Below are 22,016 nucleotides of genomic sequence, written 5' to 3'. Positions count from 1 at the left end.
TAAAAGGTATTGCTTTTTTTTTTTTTTGAAAGGCCTGTGGACCACTCTACTCTTTATGATCAAATAAATCTACCGTAGCAAAAGATTTAACTTTTTATCTTGAAGTAATTTCAAATTTACCAGACATTTGCAAAAGTAATACAAACCCCAGAGAGAGAACTCCAACATGCCCCACCCCACCAGAAACCCAGATCCACCAGTTTGAACATTTTGCCACTTCCTTTCTTCCTTCCTTTCCTTCCCTTTCTCCCTCCCTCTTTTCCCTCTCACTTTCTCTCTCTTTCTCCCTCTCCTCCCCATCTCCCTCTATCTATTTTCTGAACATTTGAGAGCAGGCTGCACACATCATATCCTTGAACACACAATACTTACATGTACATTTCCTACAAACAAGATAATTATTTATGTAATCACCTTAATGTGGTAATCAAGTTCAAGAAATTTAACATTGCCCTTAGCCCCTATCATGGGTGACCTGTACTTTATTTCTCTTTGTGAGTCTGAATATTCTCTATATTTCTTTGAGGTTACCATGGAGCTTAAATTTAACATCCTAAATCTGTAACAACTTCACTTGCTTTGATACCAACTTAACTTCAACAGCATACATAAAAAGTATGTTCCTACACTCCTCTGTCTCCCCACCTTAATGTAGCTCTTGTCATAAATTACATATTTACACATTACAAAACCATCGATTTATCATACATCTTATTTATTTGCCTTGAGATCCTGAAAGAAGTAAAAAGCGGAGTTACAAACTGAAAATACAGTAGAAGTGGCATTACTATTTACCCATGTCATCATCCTTATTAGAGATCTTTATTTCTTTGTGTGGCTTCCGTGAATTATCTACTGTCCTTTCCTTTCAACCTGACAAGCTCCCTTTAATATTTCTTGTAGTGCTGATCTAGTGGTGATGATATCCCTCAGTTTTGTTTATCTTGGAATGTCTTAATCACTTCCTCATTTTTGAAAGACAGTTTTGCCAGATACAGAATTTTTGGTTGGCATTTTTTTTTTTTTTTTTTTTTAGCACTTTATGTATGTCATCCTACTGCCTTCTTGCCTTCAGGGTTTCTGATGAGAAATCGGCACTTAATTTTACTAAAGCTCCCTTGTATGTAATGTTACTTCTCTCTTATGGCTTTCAGATTCTCTCTTTATCTTTGGCATTTGACAGTTTGATTAGAACATAGCAAGGTTTGAGTCTATTTGGGTTTATCTTGTTTGGTGTTTGTTGAGCACCTTGGGACACTATTCATGTCTTTGTTATTTTGGCAAGTTTTCAGCTATTACTTCTTTGAAAGTTCTTTCTGCCCCTTTTTCTCTTTCTTCTCCTTCTGGGACTCCCACAACACACACATTGGTATGCTTGATGGTGTCCTACAGGTTCCTCAGGTTCTGTTCACTTTTCTTAATTCTTTCCTCTGACTAGAAGATTTCAATAGTCTGATCTTCAGATTCACTGATTCTTTCTTCTGCTACCTCCAATCTGCTGTTGAAACCTTCTAGGGAATTTTAAATTTCTGTTACTGTGGTCTTCAGTTCTATTTGATTCCTTTTCAGAATTTCTCTTTATTGATATTATTTGTGTTCATCTATCATTTTCCTGATTTCCTTTAATTATTTGTCCAATTTTTCCTTTAGCTCTTTGAGCAAATTTAGGGCTTTTTTTTTTTTTGGTAAGATTTATTTTATTTCTCTCCCCTTCCTCCCCACTCCCAGTGTCTGCTCTCTGTGTCCATTCTCTGTGTGTTCTTCTGTCTGCCTGCATTCTTGTCAGGCGGCACCAGGAATCTGTGTCTCTCTTTGTTGTGTCATTTTGCTGCATCAGCTCTCCATGTGTGCAGCGCCACTCCTGGGTAGGCTGTGTTTTTCACATGGGGCACACTCCTTGTGCGTGGGGCACCCCTACGCAGGGAGCACCCCTTGCGTGGCACAGCACTCCATGCATGCGGCAGCACTGTGCGTAGGCCAGCTCACCTGGGGATTGAATCCTGGACCTCCCGTATGGTAGGTGGACACTCCGTCAGTTGAGTAGGTCCATGTTTTAAAAGTCTTTGTTTGGGCTGTCCCAGGTCTTATCCTCTTCACTGATGGTTTCTAATGTTTTAATCTTCTCCTTTGCCTGGACCATCACTTCCTGTTTCTTTGTATGTCTTGTAAACTTTGGTTGAAACCTTGACATTTGATACGTTAATGTGTTATTGCTAGAATTTAGATTCTGAGGTGTCCATCTATTCCTTAAGCTTGTACCAGCTAGTGTTATGATAGAACTTGCCTTCAATGCCAGGGGCTAATAAAAAAATCAACAAGGAAAAAAATAAAACACTTTACCCAGTCTTTGCAGACTGACCTGTGCAAATGAGCTCCCCTTCATGGCTTATCAATTCAATGGGTTAAGAGAACAGCTCCAGACCAAAGCATACAGGCCTCCCTAGTTCTTTCTGCACATGCAGCTTGTCTTGAGCATGCATATTTGGCCCTAGGAATTCCTTCATTTCCATCACAGGAATGTCCACTTTTCCTTAGGAAACCATTTCTTCACAGCCCCAGTTGCTACACTGTATAGTCTAAAGCCAGCAATCTCTTGCCTCAGGCAGCACAACTTGTCAGCTCTCCCAGTTTTCTGTAGGAGAGTTCTGTGAGCTGCCTTCTACACTCAGGCCAAGTCTCTCTCACGCCATCACAAGACAGACTGAGCAGACATACACACTTCTAGCCAGTATGTGCAAGAGGGTTACTCTTTTCCTTTTGGACCTGGGACCAGGAACCTGCCTTGGGACACATCGCTGAACTTGCTGAGGGATGGGGAAGGGAGCAGCTAGGGTGCCAAAAATCCTATAGCTTTTAAGTTGATTCAGCACTTGCCCTGTTACTGTAGCCCCTTAATTGTGTTCTGGAGATTTTAAGAAAGATGTTAATGCCTGTATTTGCTGGCTTTTCAAAGCTTGTGTGTTGGGACAGAGTCCTGAAGCATTTCACTTATCCATCTTGAAGGGGGTAGGACCAAAGTTTTAGTCTTTTTTTAAGATTTATTTTATTTATTTATTCTCACCCTCCCTTTTGTTTTGCACTTGCTGTCTGCTGTGTCTGTTCACTGTGTGCTAGTCTTCTTTTTAGGAGGCACTGGGACCTCCCATGTGAGAGGGAGGTGCCCAGTAGCTTGAGCCACTCTGCTCCTGCTTATTGAGTCTACCATTGTGTCTTTTTTCCTGTTGTGTCTCTTTGTTGCATCATCTCATTTTGTGAGCTCTCCATGCCAGCCTGTGGCATCAGCTTGCTGTCTTGCTTGTCCTCCCTAGGAGGCACCAGGAAATGAATCCAGGACCTCCCATGTGGTAGGCAGGTGTCCAACTGCTTGAGCCACATATGCTTCCCAGGCCAAAGTCTTTAATGTGTTGAAGTGTCTGAAAGGTTTTTTTTTCCTGAGCTACCATTTAGTTTCCATCTCTGTTAGTTTAAACCCTCTACATGCCATAGAATGTAGAATGATCTTGGAGATTAACTAGTTCAATTCCTTGCCCAATGTAGAAATTTCCTTTATAATATTCCTGACAAACAGGTATTCTGTGTTTGCTAAAACACTTTTAATGATTCTATACTTAATGGTTTAAATTGTTAGAAAGTTCTTATTTTGAGTCCAAATCTTTCTTTCTATAATAAGGAACCTGCTCAAGTCGGCTGTGTGTGTATGTTTGGGAGAAATCATATACTGATAGTAACTTAATGTGACATTTGCTGGGTGTGTCACTTACTGGCTCCCAGTATCCTCTGCCCTGAGCCCCTGGTCTGACACTGTAGAGAATAATTTCAATGCCAGTTCTTTACATATTTGAAGACAGCTGTCATGTCTTCACAATGTGTTCTTTCCTGAAGAAACACTATTTTCTTCTTTATGATGAGATGCTATTTTCTTGCCTTCTATCCTTCCACCTCTCTTAGTACCAACATTCCAACAGCATTCCCCTACCTCCAAATAGCCCATGTGCTTCATGGGAAAATGACCCCCCTCCCACTCTAGGGGAGTTCAGTCCCAAACTAATCAACATCATCTAAATGCCCTGGGCTCAGGTATTGAAAATGCTCCAGTCAAACTGAAGACAGGACCTCTGGCTATCTGTGAGGAAAATGAGACTCACTCTTCCCCTCGAACCTGGGAAGCACATTGCCCCAGAAACCCCAGTAGTCATTCTCAGTCTGTGAAGAGAGAAGCCTACAGAGAATAGAGTCAAAGTGACTTGCTGGATCAAGTGCTACCTAAAACCAGCAATACAAGGCATTTAAAACAGGTGATCTGATAAATTCCCCTTATGTTTAAAGCTAGTTTAAATTAGGTTTTCTGTTACCTGAACCTGAATGACACAGGCATGATTTCGCATTCTTTACCACTGCAGTCACCTTTCTCTGAGTGTTTCCATATGTGTCCTTTCCTTAAAAAAAATAGGACACTCACACCTGAACACAAACTTTGGACTGACTGGTTTAAATCACCTTCCTCTGGACATTATACTTCTATCCATGGAAACTAAGAGTGAATTCACATTTTTGATGGTCATATCACATGGCTGGCTGAATTGTGAGGAAACAGACATATATATATGCTGGGCTGAAAAAGAATTACTTCTTTCTTGTACTCTTTTATTTCTTATGTGTTTCATATTGACATAGTATTTGAGAGTTAACAGGAGTAGATGATTAAACCAATTACAGAATCTGGACAATTCTGATGAAATGGAACTTCTCTCAACAGACAGAAACTGTATCAGCCTTTTATTTATTTGGTGTCTGCTCAATATTGAGTAGAATCATTCACTTTTAGAGACTGGTCTGAAAGGATCTTAAAGGTTACTTAATCCAATGTAGCTCCCCATCCCATTTGATCCCTGAATCCTTCTTCATTACATCCCTCCTGACCTGGCTTCTGCCTGAACGTGTCTAGTGATGACTGTCCCTTTCACCTCGACTCAGTTCTACCCTCCTGACAGGGCAAATCCATGTTCTCTCTTACATGAGAAACCTGAAATGTCTGAAGACAATTAATACATTTCCTCGGAAGTTTTAACTTTCAGACATTAATGCCGGTTGGGGTAAAGTGGGGCTAAGGGATATATTAGATAGGAAATGGGACAAAAATTAAGGTCTTAAGATGTGTGTTGATTCTTAGTTTCTCCTGACTCCAAAACTTGCTTTGCAACATATAAAAAAAGATAAGCTGGACTAAATAATTAATTCACTGATTTCATGTAGGTTAAGTACTTACACTCTGAGCTAGGCACTGTACTAGACCTTAGGACCCAAAAGATGGATGAGACAATTGTTGGTCCACAGAAATGAAGCATCCTATTTAGGTCCCTGAAATGTAGTGGCAGAGCTAAGAACATAGGGCTTGCACTCTTCTCTAAATGTCACTTAATATTTGGATAAAATGTAATTTGCTGGAATTTTGCTTTTTTGTCTCAGGGTTCTGTAGATTTCTAAGATCACCTTTTTCTCCCTAGGTGATATTTATAGGCATTGCAAGGAAGGTTAGTTTTGTGGGCTAATGCCCCACATAATTATTGGATTTTTAAAAAACATGATATACTTTACAATGTTGTTGGCCTGATGCACTTTGAGATAAACTGAAAATGCAATCAAGATACAGTTAAGATAGAATTAGGAAGGAAAGAATCTTGAAATAACAGTCACATACAACCATGGTAACATGTGCCTTACTACTGGGCTTGACTGTAAATGAAAATCAAAGTAGATTTAAAGAAAAGAAGCCATGGATTTAGAATGAATTGAACAAAGTTCAACTTCTGTTTCAGAGTCTTACTTCACACCTCTCATATCTTGATATAAATAAAATAAGGTTTCAATAAACTCCAAGGGAGTACTCAGAGAGAAATGGTGATAAAAAAGGTGTTGAAGGTGTGGAAAGGAGAAGGAAGCTGCTCAGGTCAGCTTTATGTGTGTGTGTGTGAAAAACCATACACTGACAGTAATTTAAAGTGACACTTATGGGGTGTGTCACTTGTTACCTCCCAGTATCCCCTGCCCTGAATCACCGGGCATTTCCAGTTGCCTGGCTACAAGGAAGCATAGAGCTGTCCAAAGAGCAAGGACCAGATGTATTGCTGTCACCTCAAGCTCAGGTACTCCAGGGAGGCCTTTGGCTGGAAACTTTCTTTTGTTTCCTATATTTTGCCAAATTAAAACTAAGCCTAGACTCAAGGTCTCCTCCTGCCCAAAATGGTGCTCTCTACAACCTGTTTCTCAATGGAAAACAAAATAAGACAAGCTACGTTACATTCTTTTGGTCTTCCCCCTCTTGGCTTATGCCAATAGCTCCTTCTCTATTCCATTCGCTAGCTTTTCTTCCCTTCTACCCATGGTGGTTACCATCTGTAGACCTTTAGAGTATACAGCATAATAGGTCCTCAGATGGTTCTAACTGGCTGCCTCAGTTTCCCAAGATTCCTTGGAGACAAGCAGTTGGCTCTGCACATAAACAGGTATTTTCATATTTAGCTCCTAACATTCTCTGGGACCCTCTTTCCACCTAGCATATCCTGGGTACTCTCCAGACTTAGACTGAATCAGCTCTTTGCTCCTTTCAGGCAACTCATTGACTTTTCAATGAACTTAGCATGTCTGTTTTATGGGCACCAAGGTGGGTTGGGATCTTAGCATCATTAACATTTTAGTTGAGGAAGAATTTCCAATTCCCTCAGGCATTAATATAGAACTGTTAGACATCTAAAAAGTAATGTATGGGGGAGCAGATGTAACTCAGTGGCTGAGTGCCTGCCTCCCATGTACAAGGTCCTGGGTTCAATTCCCAGTACCTCCTTAAAAAAAAAGGAAAGAAAGAAAGAAAAAAAGTAATGTGTGTTCCCATAAAGTTTGGGCAGGTCTGTTCCCTTTTTAACTTGGATGCCAATGAGGCCCAAAACCCAAATCTACCCAAGTTTTCTACATTGAATGGTGCTAAGTAAAACACTGGATACAATAAACGTTGACGGTTTGCTGCTACTATGGTTGTTGAGGACCACTTTCTCCCCAGGGATCCATTACCCATTCAGCAATTACCTGGCAAGCACTGAGCATCTGGGATATAATTTCCATCTCTGCAGACATACCAGGTGGAGGCAGCACTTGAGTGGATGGGAGTTGTGGTGGTTTGGAGCTGTATGTATTCCAGAAAAACATGTTCTTAAGCTTAATCCATTCCTGTGAGTGTGAACCCTTTGTAAGTAGGACCTTTTGAGGAGGTTCTTCAGTTAATGTGTGGCCCAGAATGGGTCTTAATCCTCTTAATGGAGTCCTTTATAAGCAGACTGAAACTCAGACAGAGACAAAGCCAGAGGAACCAAGGAACTGAAATTCAATGGAACCCAGAAGGGAACAAGGAGGCCAGGGGAGGCCACCATGTGCACTGCCATGTGACAGAGGAGCCAAAGAAGAATGACTGCCGGCAGCCAGCCTCAGAACGTCAATGTTTGGGAAGAAAGGTAACAGTAATAGTACTTCCTCAGCCTCAAAACTGAGCTTTATAAATTCATATTGTTTAAGCCAACCCATTGCATGGTATTTGCTTGAACAACCAAGGAAAACTAAAACCGGAGTATAAAATAAGGATGACCATTTGGGCTCAAAATCTCTGGGTGTTTCTTGCACAACACCCCTTCTTCCCCATCATCCCTCTAGAGTGAAAAGACCACAGAACTGGGAATGGGAGACACTTTGACCCTGTTGCCTAATACCTGGTAATTACGAGGCTAAGGACCTCTACTTACTCATCTGTAAAATTAAGGTTGGACTAAATCATTATAAAATCTCTTCATATCTGGAAATTCTGTGATTACATGAAGTACCAGACAACATAAATAAAACCAAAGGGTTAAAAGTAGAAGGCCACCAGGACCACAGAGTCTAAGACAGGGAGAAGAGGACAAAGTTGCCAGCTGAAAGACAGAGCTCATTATTTCAAACATCAATTCTGTTTCTAGGCTAAATTAATTATTTAAAAATTGTAAAAGAATCACGGTCCCCAGTAACAGAAATAAAAACGAGCAGAATCTGTACATAATTTCATATTTTATGATTGTGATTGTGAATGATAAATTATAACTCAGAAAAAGGAAGACTATAAAGGAAGGCTCCTGTGGGATCAGAAAAGTAATTCATTTTAATTCTACCTGGTTTGAGACATGGTCATATATTTTCAGAGTTGTATAGGTAAATCCCTAAACTGCTTTCAGGGAATATAACTAATACAAATATTACCTTGCTCTGTTTACCAACTTATATTTTTCAAAGTGTTCTCTTAGGCGTTAGCTTATTTGATCATTAAAATTCCCCCAACAGCAGTCTGGAAAAAGTCCTATGATGTGCCAAGAGAGGGCAGCAGGAAACTTCTAAGGGATACATGGCAACCAATGTCAGGGCAGAGAGATTGTAAGTGCAATATTTCCCAATTTCAGATGGGCTCCCAGTCATTCAAAAGGGATTTAAGAAATTCTCAAACCCAAATTCATTATCTGTTCTCTGCTAAACTCACCATCTCCATCCTGATACACCACCGTTCTCCTCTACCAATTCTTCGCTTTCTTCTACTTACTTCCCTATCTTCTGGTGTTATTTTAAATGTTACCTGGAGACAGTCAAAACTGTTAGGGAAATGAAAGTAACAATAATAGTACTCTATTGAATTAAACTACTGGAAGGGCACCAATACAATATATTATTTTAGACCTGTACTTTCTACCGTATGATGCTCCTTTTCACTAGAATGGCTGGAACATTCTTAGTCTCCATGGAGCCTCAGAGTCTCATCTCAAGGATTATCTACTTTGAAACCTGAGGCTTCTTACAATAAGCTGACCACTCCCTCTTCCTCTTGAAGCTAGAGTGTCCCATCTGCAGGTTTCCTTTTATATCAACTGCCTTTTCCGTTTTTGTTTTTCTTCCCATTGGACTGGGTTCTTTTACAGTAAAAACCACATCTGTTACATTTCTGTACTCCCTATGCTTAGCACAGTGGCAGGCACAGAGTAGGTGGTCAATGACAAATATATGCTGAATTGAACAGAGATATATGTCATAAAGTAATTTAAAAGGTACTGCAACATGGGGTTAGTGGTTAAAAAAAGATAGGAATCACCAACCTAGCTGACTAATTATATATACCTCAACTGAGGTATTAACAAGTAATTTACTTTTCTTTTTTTTTTTTTTTTAAAGATTTATTTATTTATTCCCCTGCCCCCCTTGTCCGTTGTCTGCTCTCTGTGTCCATTTGCTGTGTGTTCTTCTGTGTCTGCCTGTGTTCTCATCAGGAGGCACTGGGGATCTGTGTCTATTTTTGTTGTCATCTTGCTGCGTCAGCTGTGTGTATGTGTGGCACCACTTCTGGGTGGGCTACAGTTTCACGCAGGGGCCATTCCTTGCACGGGGGACACCCTTACGTGGGGGTATCCCTGAGTGGGCCAGCACTCCTTGCATGTAGCAGCTCTGCGCCTGGGCCAGCTCACCACACAAGCCAGGAGGCCCTAAGTATCAAACCCTTGGATCTCCTATATGGTAGGCAGATGCTCTATCTGTTGAGCCAGATCTGTTTCCCAGTAATTTACTTTTAATGGAAAAATTTCACATTTCTAAGTTATCCACACTTAGGGGATGATTTCTCTTCCATTTTATAACAATTTCTGCTCTATTTTAAGGGCATACTAAAAACCTATCTCATGTTTTTAGCTTAGGCAAAGCAAATAAAAATTATGATACCATTTGATAGGTATGAAATGGATATTGGAAGAAGAATTTGACACAGACAATTAAAAAATTCCTGGGAAGATGGAGGTATGTATAGAGGAGCATCTTCATATCACTTAAATTTTACCTCTGCAATTTAAAGAACATTAAAATTTGATTTTATGTGCTTGGAATAGCAGTATATTTTCAATGTCTATATCTTAAATAGTGAGGCCAAAACTAAGCTATGGATTAAAACATGTAGGCTAGAAATCTGTGTAGGGTAAAAAATTGTACACATACCACTCTTTTGGATTCTTACCAGTTAAAGGTAAGTTCTCACAGTTTGGGATAATTAGCCACTGCATTTTTCTCTTTGATTAGAGACCTACTACAAAAAATTGGATACTTACAATTTACTGAAATTCTTGATATTCCAAACTTTTAAAAAGTTCATGCCACAAAGGATAGATTCTAAATACCTCTTTTAAAGAGAACAACCTTTGTACTAATTATTTTACAACTCCAGGTTGGTTCAGGCATGAGCAATACAATAATCCATAAGAAAGATGATGATACCTATGCTCTATTTATTACTGAATATAAAACAATATTATACAATTTCAATTAGGATTAGTAACATCATATCAGTCAAAGGCCTTTAAGGCATGAGTAAAATTAAGTGTAAAAACTCTAGTATTTCGACAGTAGCATTTGAAAAGTGTTTAATGTTTTTAAGTAGTTTTAAAAACATATGCTTTTACTCTATTATGAAACAAATGCTTTATCCAGAGCACAATTTATTACTAGAAATAAATGAATGTTTAAAAGACAGTCTGTCAATTGAAAAAAAAACCCAACATGTTAAAACAGCAGGTTTCATGCCAAGTTAAACAAAATATTTTCTTCTTGACAAGCTGCTTACATTTAAATGAAAATGGGGCAAATTTGGTCAATAATATGGATTACATATAATAAAAAGAACCTTAGATCAGGTTAATACAAGGATCAGACAGCAGTAACTTCAATTAGAAGTATCTAATTGTTCAGCAAACTTTCAGATACAACAAATAAATCTGTTTTAAATGAAAGTGCTCAGATAAGTAGCCTTTTGAACTAGGAGTAAGTTTCACTAGCAGCAAATCACAGTGAAGCAAGAATCTGCTGAAGCAAGGCAAAGAGCTCAAATCAAACAAATGTATTAGCAATCAAAAAGCATTTGCAAAACATATTTCCTTAGTTATAGCAGGGGGTTCTGAAGCAAACACTACCTACAGCTCCTCTCATACTCTGATATACAGCAGCATGGGGGTGAACACACATTTCTCTTACCCACAAACTGGGGTATTTTGCTTTTATAAACAGGATATTTTCAGTTCTGTACTATCCTGTGAAAAACACCAGTCTTAATAACTATTTAGAATGCATGTCTTTCACTTACAATCCTCTATTATCCACTTATAGTCTGACTTGTATTGGGATTTAAGAATGTCTCTTTATTGAGACAAGTAATATGTCATCATTTTGTTTAGCTAACAGGCCTGACAGCCCTGTCTCCTTGAGTTAAGAATAGTAGATCTCTATTTCATAATTTGGTGACAAAAACTGGCAGAATAAATGAGAATTACCAATTGATAGTAAGGGTTTTAAGCCTAAAGGATCCAGATTTCTTTTTACCTTAGCTTTGATTATTTCATTTGGCCAAATGATGATAATTTTTAAAAAATAAAAGCAACCTTATCTATATGTCGCAATAATTTACTTAAATGCCATTCTTATGTATTTTTAACAAATAACATCACTGTTCACTATTTCTCTTATCTTTTTTATTCTTTTTACTACTTATCATCTTGTTTATTTGAAACAGATTTTTAACAGATAATCTTGATCGTTACAACAATATCTTGCTTGCATTTTATTCAAATAATTCTTAAAAACAGCTTAAAAAGCCGTTTGGAATAACATCAAGCTTGCCATCAATCAAACGAAAAAATTCCGCTGGCGGTTGTATAAACATCAGATCAAGTCTGATGTCTTCAAGGATTTCAGAGTGAACCATAAAAAACTCCATTAACTTCTGACAAAGAATGCAAATTAATCACAACATGGGGTGAAATGAAATTAAAGGCTCTTTTCTAATCAATGACAAGGCAGGATGAAATATTTGTTACTCTCTCTGCATTCAGACTGCCTAGGATGTTTGCACTTCCCTAGCAAAGCCCCAAATGTAAGGTGTGAGTACAGATTCACCCATAGTCACTGTTTAGACATCCCCCCCCCCCCCAGAGCTATCTGCTTACAAGTCGTGGAGATTCACAAAACACACTAATCATCCAAATCTCAGGTGCATCCAATTTGTTATTCACACTCTCCCAAGCCAGCGAAAAGCCTGGCGCAGACAGATGCACCAGGAACCCTAAATGACAGTTTTGGCCTCCGGAAGTACGATCACTACAGCAAAATCTAGTACAGCCTCCAGGTGAAATGTCTGGAGCTCCATATGGAGCAGGGAAAATTAACAACAAGATGAAAATCACTGCAGCAGCGGGGAGTCGAAATTTTTTTTTTTTTTTAAGAAATTTAAAGATGAAGAAAGAGAAGTAATAAATTAATGGGGTGTGAAAACATTCAAAGCTTTACAATACCAGGGGCACTATTTGCTCAGATTTTTTTCCTGTTTTTAACTTCAGGTCATTTTGATGTAATTTATTAACCAACATCAGGAATTGTAGCCAAAAGAAAAACATTTTTATAGATGCAAAAGTATTTTAAATACATTTGTATCTGAATTATCTTCACTTTCCTGTGGATCTTGTTTACCAAATTTCCAAATGCCAGAACTCGCACATCCTCTAGAAGTCTTCTTAATGGATTTACTAGCATCCTAATGCAGTGTACTGTTGTAAAGTTTAAATGAAGGCTGATGATTTTTAGCAGGCAATCCTTTTCATTTTTCCTAAATTACGGTGTCATTAAACAAGCCATTGCCCACCATCATGTTTTTTAAGTCAACTGAATTTGGATCTACATGATTAACTGTACACAACTCCAGTCCTTGCCCAGACCTGCACATCTTTTCAGATTACTATTAAAGCTAAAGTGTTCAAGAAATTGACACACTATCTGCTTGCAAGATGTTAAAAAATGCAAGTTTTCATTATCCCATTTAGATAATGCTTTGCAGGCACCCAGAATTTAATGGCATTGGGGTCAATGAGAGCTCTGGGACCCTAGGGATCCTCCTGCCACTCTGCTAAACACAGGGTAAGAAAAGCAGAAGGGCTCTCGGGAATGATCTTGTCATCATCTACATTGGTACAACCCTCTGATGCTCAGCGTATCTCATCTACACAAGAGGTTTCCCCAGGGCAGAGAAGGCAAACTAGGAGAAGGGGATGGTGGGGCTGAAAGGGAAGGTGAACAGTGGTACAAACAGCCAACCAAATTAAGAATACACAGAGCCAGCTATTTTGGTATACAAATCCTACACCTAAGTGGACCCATTTCTCCCTAATGCAAGGTGCTCTACCTCTCTGAGCCTCAGTCTGCTCACCTGGAGACTGGATATAAAAGTCCACACAGACAGCATGTAAAGCTGAGTCAGGTAACAGAAATGAAAGTGCTTGGGAGTGTTATATGGTAAAAGTGCTAGATGAATCCAAGACATTGTTTTCTTCCTATTATAAGCCCTAATAATCAGACTGTGCATTAGTACAGTGGTGCCTGACCTTTTTTTTTTTTTCCCCCTGTAACATCCTAAACTGCATGCCAATGAGACTGTGCAACCCTAAGGCCTAGAAGGAAACCAAAATAGATAGTGCTTTCAAACAACAAATAAAAACCCAACTCACAAAACAATGAAATCCATGCAGAATGATTATCTCAACAAAAACCAAGCCCTTTAACCTTTATGTTGGTCCCAGGCCACTGACTCTCCTTAATATCTTTTCAACACTCCTCCCTCAATCTGTGTCCCCACCCGATATATGCTCTGTCACTGGCAGGAAGAGGCACTGCTAATGATGCTGTCAGCAGCACTGATGCTGGGCTAGGTGAAGAACGAGCCTTGAAGCTGGACTCTCCTCCTGGTTTTCCTCTCTGCTCCTTTTATACCTTGCTCCAGTTGAAGCTGGCAAGTGGCTGAGGTTCTTTTGCAAAGGTTCCCCTGCTGTTGACAGAAATCCTGATTTGTGCTGCAGCCCAACATTAGGGCCAGCAGAGCAGTCCTCTGTACTTTTCCAAGTGGTTTCACAGCCATAATTTCATTAGATCTGCACATCTCCTCTAATCAGATAGGAAAGGAAGATATCAGGATCCTCATTTTAGACAAGAGGAAAACGATGCCTTGAGGAATCACAAAGTAAGAATTAAGGTCTGAGGTGACCAGAGAGTTTGTAGGAAAACTGGGTTCTAATTCTAATCCTCTGGCTCCTGGTCCAGAGCTCTTTTCAATAGGCCACTTTTCTCAACTTGCCACTAGTGAAAAGAGAGCTCCCATCTGGTGCTCTGATTTGATTTTTGAGCAATAATATCCTGGTACTGTCCCCAGTCCTGGACACAGTAGGGATTCAAATCTATGTGTTCTAAAGGATACGTGAAAGGCTTTCATGTGCTTAAGGACCAGATCAGTGTGTGAGAATTATGATGGAGCCATCCACAGCTGAGTGAACAGAATACTGCTCTGAGTCCATGGTTGCTTTGGAAAGTAGTGAGTTTCCTGTCAATGAAGGTGTTTAAGCAGAGTGTGGAGGTTCACATTTAAGGGATATTGTAGAGAGGTTTGAGTCAATGATGTCTGAGATCCATTTCAACCCTAAGAGTCTATGACTCACTCTTGTCTACCCCACTTGGGATCTCAATGGAACCAAACCAGTTGCAGATCAACAGTGAGCAAATTAGCCATCCTGTTTGTTCAATGAGAGAAGGCTTACCTGAAAGAGTGGTTGGGAGTTCAGATGAGATAACATGGCTAAAGAGAGGGTGTTATTTAATAATCCAGTCTTTTGTGATACTATAAAAATACATTAAAAAAAAAAAAAGCTTTTTCGCACATGAGGGAAAGGTAAGAAAGGCATTTATATAGTAATATATCCTATCCCAATCCCTCAGTCTTTAGAAGAAAGCTTGTAAAAGAAATGCCAAACCCACCAAAAATTATGATTCAAGCAATGAAACACACAAGTGCTTGTTTAAAGATCTAGGAAACAGGTCTGTTGGCATCAAAGCTGCTTCTATTTGAAATAAAAATCCCAATTAGGTGACAACATCTTTCAGGATTCAAGGAAAACAGTTCCCCGTCTTGCTGCCCCTGCCCCACCCCCAACTTGGGCATAAAGGTTAGTGCTAACTAGGGAGTTCAGTACATTAGAATTTTCCAACTTCCACCTGACTGATCAAGTAAATGTATACTTAGACATTCAGAAAAACAACATTGCAAAGGTGTATAGCCTTTTCCCAAATGTGACTGTAGCCTTCAAACGCTTCATTTGTCAAATGCAATGACAATCTGTTTCTCAGATACATCATTCACCAAGTCTCACTGATTAATTACTCCATAGATTAGGAGTCTCAAGGATATGGCTACATTCTCAAACTCTAGCATTTTTATTAGTTGGTTTACAAGTTTTCTACTAAGACTTGAGAGATCTATTATAAGGGCTCCACTGTTGATTTTCAAAATATGAAGGGTTTACATAAATTGGCCAAACAATGAACTGCTTAAAAATTACTGACAGAACAAGGGGCTTACCAAGATAAATATTCTAATTAGGTACAAATCCTGAAAATGTGATTTTCAACTTGACGGGCTACCTAGAGCTAAATAGCAAGGCAATGTACACTAAAACCTCACCAAATGCTAGCATGCATGCCAAGTTATCCTATTTTAGATTTTCTCTTTAAGGAAAAGATTATGTTTACACAAAGAAATCTATTAATTTGCAAAGCAGACTAACACTCTTGAACCTAAGAACTTGGACAATTTCTCTTCCACTCATCAGATGCTTTAACTGTAAAAGAAAAAGGATACAAAAGAGACATTTCAGGGACTGAAGGGTCTTTAAAAGTCCACATGGGTGCCAGCCATGAGAATTTGCTTAAAACAGTTTATAAAGATGGTAGAATAAACCCAATCCTATTATTCAATAACCATGTTTGTGATGCATCTGCATAATCTAACCATGCATAAATTAGTATGTGTAATACAACAGTTATTTGCATAATAATAGCAAGTTAATAGATGCTTAAAGAGCAGAGACCAACACCACCTTTAAATCAGACATGCCTCTAGGCACTCGGGCCTGTACAGACCAAGATGCCAGAAAAACAGTAGGCAACAACCAGAGGAAAACAGTCAAACCATTCATTTTTCATCTCCCTAGACATTTCACACATCCCGCCAACCTCCTACTAGGGAATCCTTTTCAAACCACTAAATACATTTTTAAGGGCTAGAACCCTTCTATAATAAAATTTTTAAAGAAATTGTAAAGATCACAGTCAGCAATGCTAGTAAAATGGACAGTTTGTTTTCTTAGAAATGGGGATAGGAGATAGGAAAATTTTTAACAAGAAAATGTGCAAAATCACACTCATAAAATTAGGGGCCCATTTTATTTGCTTAGCAAAAATAATAACCTAGACTAGATTTTTTTTTTTTATTCCTCATCTTAATCCTTTAATTCAAATAATTTAAATTGAATCTAAAAGCTCAAAGACTGTTATCAAGAAATGGACGTGCCTCTCCTCCAACCTCAATATGAGCACATGGTGCTGGGCCAGGATAAGGAAAATCATCCCCAATGTCACACAAAGGAAGAACATGATAATCACTTTCAACCTTTAACAAAGAGGGAAAAAAATCTGGAGTTTAAAAAAAATAAAAAATCAATAGAGACTTCTAAATGACTCCTTTAAGATATCACTTTTCAATTTAACGGGACAGATTTATTTGTATGTGGCTCAAATGTTCACAATTGCTCCCCGTACCTTCATACATAGGAATGAATGTCACAGTGGCAAACGGCAGTAATGAACAATCTTACCTGAGGATATGGAAACCTCCCAAGAGCAAGCTGGGAAAGGAAATAATATTTGTCTAGTTATAGATTTGCATGCAGGGCAGATCTCCTTAAGACAGACAATACTAAATTTCAGAATTTTATCCAGTGAATATAAAAAGGCTCACAACCTCAAATGCTTGAACACAATTATTGCTGTAATTACATTAAGAGCTGTATTTAGAATGGACATTTTCAATGGACAACGTTGTATCCTTGATAAAACAAAACAACTAAAAATTACCCTTACATGGTTTCTCTTAGGAATATTCTCAGCTCTCTGGGTATTACTTAGGAGTGTGCAACAGTTTTTTCTAGACAGAGATGTAAAATTACAGGTGACTATGGATTTTTCCACTTATAAAATGGGAACACCTAATTGTTCCTAGCCCACAGCACTGTACAGTTTTCAGTTATAAGCACACATGAAGGGTTTCAGGATTGGCACATGGACAATATTATGAAGTTGAAAATTTTGCCACTATTTTCATCCATTTGTTAGTACGATGAAAAGATTGATGACTAGTGAGAAAAAGGCCATTTCAAGAATATGAAGTCAGAATTGTGAGTCTAAGCTTGAAATTGGGAAAATGAATCCTGAGAGCTTCTTGTTTAGCTTGATTTGTGAACTGCTATGTGTTTCTGGACCAATCACTTAATTTAGGTCTTTGGATTCTCACTTGTAAAAACAAAATGATTCAACCAGAAATAAAATGGATATAAAGTAAAAAGACCACATTTAATAATACAACAGACACAGTCAAAACTTAAAGAAATTAGTGGCAAAATTTGCAATTTCATAATGTGGCCTATCCTCAGTCCTGAAACCCTTTATATGTGCTTATGGCTACTTTCAAAATACAACTGCAACACTGGGGAACTTTAAAACTGCAATGGCTCTGAAAGACCATCAGTCCACTTTACAGATTAGAACCCCAGAGTCCCGCTGAAGGAGTTCCCACATGGTTATTCAGTAGCAGCATAGGGACTGTATCCAAGACTTGTGATTTAATTCAGTGTTCTTTCCAGCATATCATGCTAACTTTCCAGATTTTGAGAAGCTATGCATTTATTCCAAAGACACCAACACTGCCCCAAATATTTTTTAACTTCTCTTTTGGAATTATGTTTAGAATAACTTCAAATAACAGAAGAAGATGTACTTCATTTTATTAGAACTACATCTTATTTTGGACTTAAAATTCCACCCTAGAGCTTGTTAATCATGTAAATTATTTGTGGACTAAGTCTGAGTAGTCTATGGGTATCCCCAAAACCTAAAGCCACTTTCAAGGGATAAAGATTTTGACCCTTAGTAAGGCTAGACATGAAGGTTCTGAGATTATTTTTGAAAGTTCTAAGCCAATTTGAGCACAATAATTTAAAAGAAATAAACCACATGACCTTGTAAGGTGACTACTTTGGAAGTGCCATCATTCATTTGGATGTATATGTGTCTCTCTCTGTGTACATGTGCATGTTATATATGTTTTGGTAAACCTGGTAATTTTCATTACCTTCTAGCTTGTATACAGAGTTCACTGATTTCCAAGATATAAAGTTATAACTATTATTTCATTTATTTTGTTAATCCCTCCACATATAAATAGGAAAACCATCACAATAAGGGTGAAGGAAAAGAGAGTGAGGACTTTAACCAAACTCTCTTTCATAGTTTTGTGTTATGTTTGTTGTCTATGTACTTACTAATTAGGAAGGGGAAAAATTTAGTTCTGTAATCTACCACCTCACCTGCTTCCATCCAATACAGGCTGTAAGTCTGCCTTACATTTTAGAAATACGGTAAGTTTCTGGTCAATTGATTTGGGAGGTCTATCAAGGCAGTAATGGCTCACCAAAAGCTGCTATCTCTCATCACACTCATCTACTAGAAAACCACTAAGAGGAAGGTCTCTCACCTAAAAAGGCTAGCAGTTTAATAACTACTAGAAAACATCACAACATTCTATCTCAAGTCCTTTTCCAGGTGTTTTCCAGGTGTTTACTAGGGTGCATGTTTGAATATGTCAGTATGGAAGAATTCTGTCCATGTGGCTTACCAGCAGAAGAAACTTGGCCACATATGGTCACAATCTATACTTGTGAGCAGGTGTCAACAGCCATTGACTCTTGAGGCTTATAAGGATTAGGCAATGATAAATGGAAGGCTTAAAAGGGGGAGGGGGGGAAAGGGATAAAGTGAAAAATGTGAATTCTTCCCACTTCAACATAAACCCTCAAATTCTCAAGTTATTATCATTCTCCAATGGCGAGGCCACATTATAGCTGACTTGGGAAGGCACACTTATTTACTTGGCCCACACTGTCACAACTGGTACAAGGTAAATAAGGATGGTTGATGTCATTCACTTACTTTGTAGGATACCATGAGGGAGAACAGAGAGAAAATTCAGTGTTAGGCCAAACTGCTGGGGACCTCTCTGTACCTAGTCTGCTTTGGGACAGGTGGCAGTGCTTGAACTTGTGAATTCATCATTCTGGAATTGCCTTTGCTTTCTGTGTATTCTCCTGACATTGTATAGAACTTCAGTTCTACCTGAGAGGACTGCTTCTAAAACATCTTGCAGGTCTGACCTTCTTGGAGTTAGAGGACAGAGAATGGTTCCTTGTCTTTGACCAGTAGGCAACACTGCCACTGCAGCAGGCCAAGGATCCCAAATCTGCACCAACGAAAACAGGTAGTGACACTATTAGACTGGTACCGAATGCAGTCATTTTAAGGCCTCTGGAGAGGGACTGCCTTCAATGCACATGCCTGTCCTTCTGGGTTTCATGTAGCCTGAGTGCTTATGTTCCACACTCTTTGTCTTGTAGCAAAGCAGAAGGAAATTTATAGCCAGGAACTAGAACCCTTTTATCAAGTTACATTAGGGCAAGGTGAAAAAGGAATAGGGCTCATAGCAGATACGGCTGCATGAAGAACAAGTTCACAAGGAGGTTGTCAAAAGTCAAAATAAACAAGGAAGCCTTATGGGGAAGCAGAAGCACACATTCACTGAGGGAGTATTTTGGAGACAGAAGAACCTGGGGCCATTCTGTATCTTTTACCCCTACTGGTCTATTAATCTACTTGCATTTCCCCAGTTTTTTATTGTCAAGGTATTATAAATTAGGAAACTTACAAAAGAGAGTATATAATCGTCTCTGAAATGGCCTGCAGATATGTCACTGTACTAAATGTGTTTCAGATTTAATGAAGCTTTAATGTCCTTTTTAATTTTGCCTGTTTCTGTATCACCAGGGGTCGGGCAAGGCAATCAGCACTCAAGAGGGTGGTTTGGTTTAAAACTAGGAAAAAACTCATTTGCTTATGAGTTGCACTGTATTTTCTTAATTAAATTTACTGAGTAAAATGGTTTAAGTTCAGCCAACCAATGACCTTTGTATGTAGATTTAGATTTATAAATAGGTTAACAGTTAAAGTAAAGAAAAAAAAAAGAATCCCAACAAAGCAAACAGATTAGGGCTAAGCCAATAGAACTCTTTGCTCTCTTTATCATCTTTACAAAAGAAGCATTTAAATATAGGCAGCTTAAGCCCAGTAAAAAAAAAAGTTTATTGAAAAATGTGGACACATATAAGCCCTCGCAATTTATCAAATGATTCTCACATTCTTTTCATTCCCAGGGGGGGAGCAGCTCATATTGTAAAAGATTTAGAAAAGCTTTATTCATTTTGGGGGGCTGGGAGTGGAAGTGGGGGGAGAAAGAAGATTTTATTTACTATTAAATAAAAGTACATTTTAGCTCCAAATACTTAAGATTCAGGAAACTGTTGGGTGATTTATTATGTAAAAGGCAGAAAAAGCTCTGAAAACATTAGCCAGTTGGGAATACATTTAAAAGTAAACTACTAACATTTCACTGTAAAACTAGGACTGTTTCTTAGTGTCATCTTATTGATCTATGATTTGTCCTACCATAATCTATAAAGTGCTCTTGGGTTAGCGGTAAATAGGTAGAATTTCATAATTTAGATAAATATATATGTAATAATAACAACTGTCAAGCTATAAAAATTGCATGATGGAAGCCTTTGCATTTTAACATAAGTTAGGATAGACGATATCAATTTACAAAATAACAAAAAAAGGCTTTCATTGTTAATAAGAGTTACTGTCACAAAGTGACAAATAAATAGAGAGAAAACATACATTGTAGCCAGAAAGCAAGTGCTGGACACAAAATCAGGACAAAATTTTGGTGATCAAGTTGTTTACTTAGAATAGTCAACAGTGTTGTAGTAGTTTTAAATTTACAGTTATATGAAGAGCACTGGATTAAAAAAAAATTCTTTATTTAGATAAATTCTATGTTTCTCAGCATAACTGCAAATTGAAAATAAGCATTTTCAATATAGCCAGTGATCTAGATGAAGGAGGACTTTATAGTCTGAAATGTTCTAAAATTTGTTCTTAATTACCTTGTGCACATTTTACACAATTAAATTTCCATCTAAGGATTTTGCATTTAGATTGTGCACTGCAGTTAAACCTTCATTTTACAGAAATGCAGCAGTCAGTCTGGAACATTCAGACACAGTGAAACTTTTAAAAATCAGACTTAACTACTGGATTACATAAAATTCCCTAGGTGAGATTTCATCCCAAGACCAATTTACACAGTCCTAGAGAGTTTTAAATCACCTGAAACTATGCTGGTGAAGAACCATAATAAATATTAAATACTTCAAAATCTACCCTAAGATTTTTACTTTTCTTCCGTGTATCAATTTCACTATCCTCTTACTGAATGGTTTAAAAAAAATCCAAAGGATATAACAGCAATTTACCAGTGTTAAAGTGCTTCCGAGGTTAAACTGACAACAAAGAACAGAGAAACACAAAGCGTCTTGAAGTAGGGTTTCAATTAAATGTGGAGGATTTAGTAAATGCAGGACCAAAAAAAAAAAGAGTTACAAATTAATTTAATCTTCTGCCTATAGTTTGCAGCTGCACTCTAAAGTGTCTAGGGCTTAAGAACAAAGCCTTGAAAAGCCTTGGAGTGAGGAAAGCTTCAATTTTTAATGTATAACGCCATTAGCTGATAACTTGTGGAATCTGCAACCCCTGCAGAGGGGCATAAGTGCGAGTAACAGAGACTGATGAAGTGACATATTTGTTCATGTCTAGAACTATGAGGAAGAGGGTTATTACCTAACACCATCAGGCCCAACAGAAATATGCCCTAATAACCT

The 22,016-nt window shown here is 38.2% G+C and overlaps 1 protein-coding gene across 10 annotated transcripts in view; it reads right to left on the bottom strand.

Moving 5' to 3' along the window:
- Positions 1 to 22,016, bottom strand: part of MAP2K5 (mitogen-activated protein kinase kinase 5) — a 300,226-nt gene that overhangs the window by 75,169 nt on the left and 203,041 nt on the right. For 4 of the 10 annotated variants that reach the window (XR_011648445.1, XM_058294389.2, XM_058294390.2 and 1 more), the window contains exon 17: positions 16,785 to 16,814. The exons of 3 other annotated variants lie outside the window; for them this stretch is intronic. Coding sequence is in view for 6 of the 7 variants with exons in the window: in XM_058294389.2 (XP_058150372.1) it covers positions 16,785 to 16,814 (30 nt within the window). In the remaining variant the exon portion in view is untranslated. Of the gene's footprint in view, positions 1 to 8,551; positions 8,645 to 16,784; positions 16,815 to 22,016 lie in introns of all 10 variants that reach the window. 3 more of the 10 variants (XM_058294387.2, XM_058294388.2, XM_071214254.1) reach the window with 1 other exon arrangement.

This window comes from Dasypus novemcinctus, chromosome 3, assembly GCF_030445035.2.
Source record: "Dasypus novemcinctus isolate mDasNov1 chromosome 3, mDasNov1.1.hap2, whole genome shotgun sequence".
NCBI classification, from domain to species: Eukaryota; Metazoa; Chordata; class Mammalia; order Cingulata; family Dasypodidae; genus Dasypus; species Dasypus novemcinctus.
This window is presented reverse-complemented; position numbering and strand designations above follow the sequence as displayed.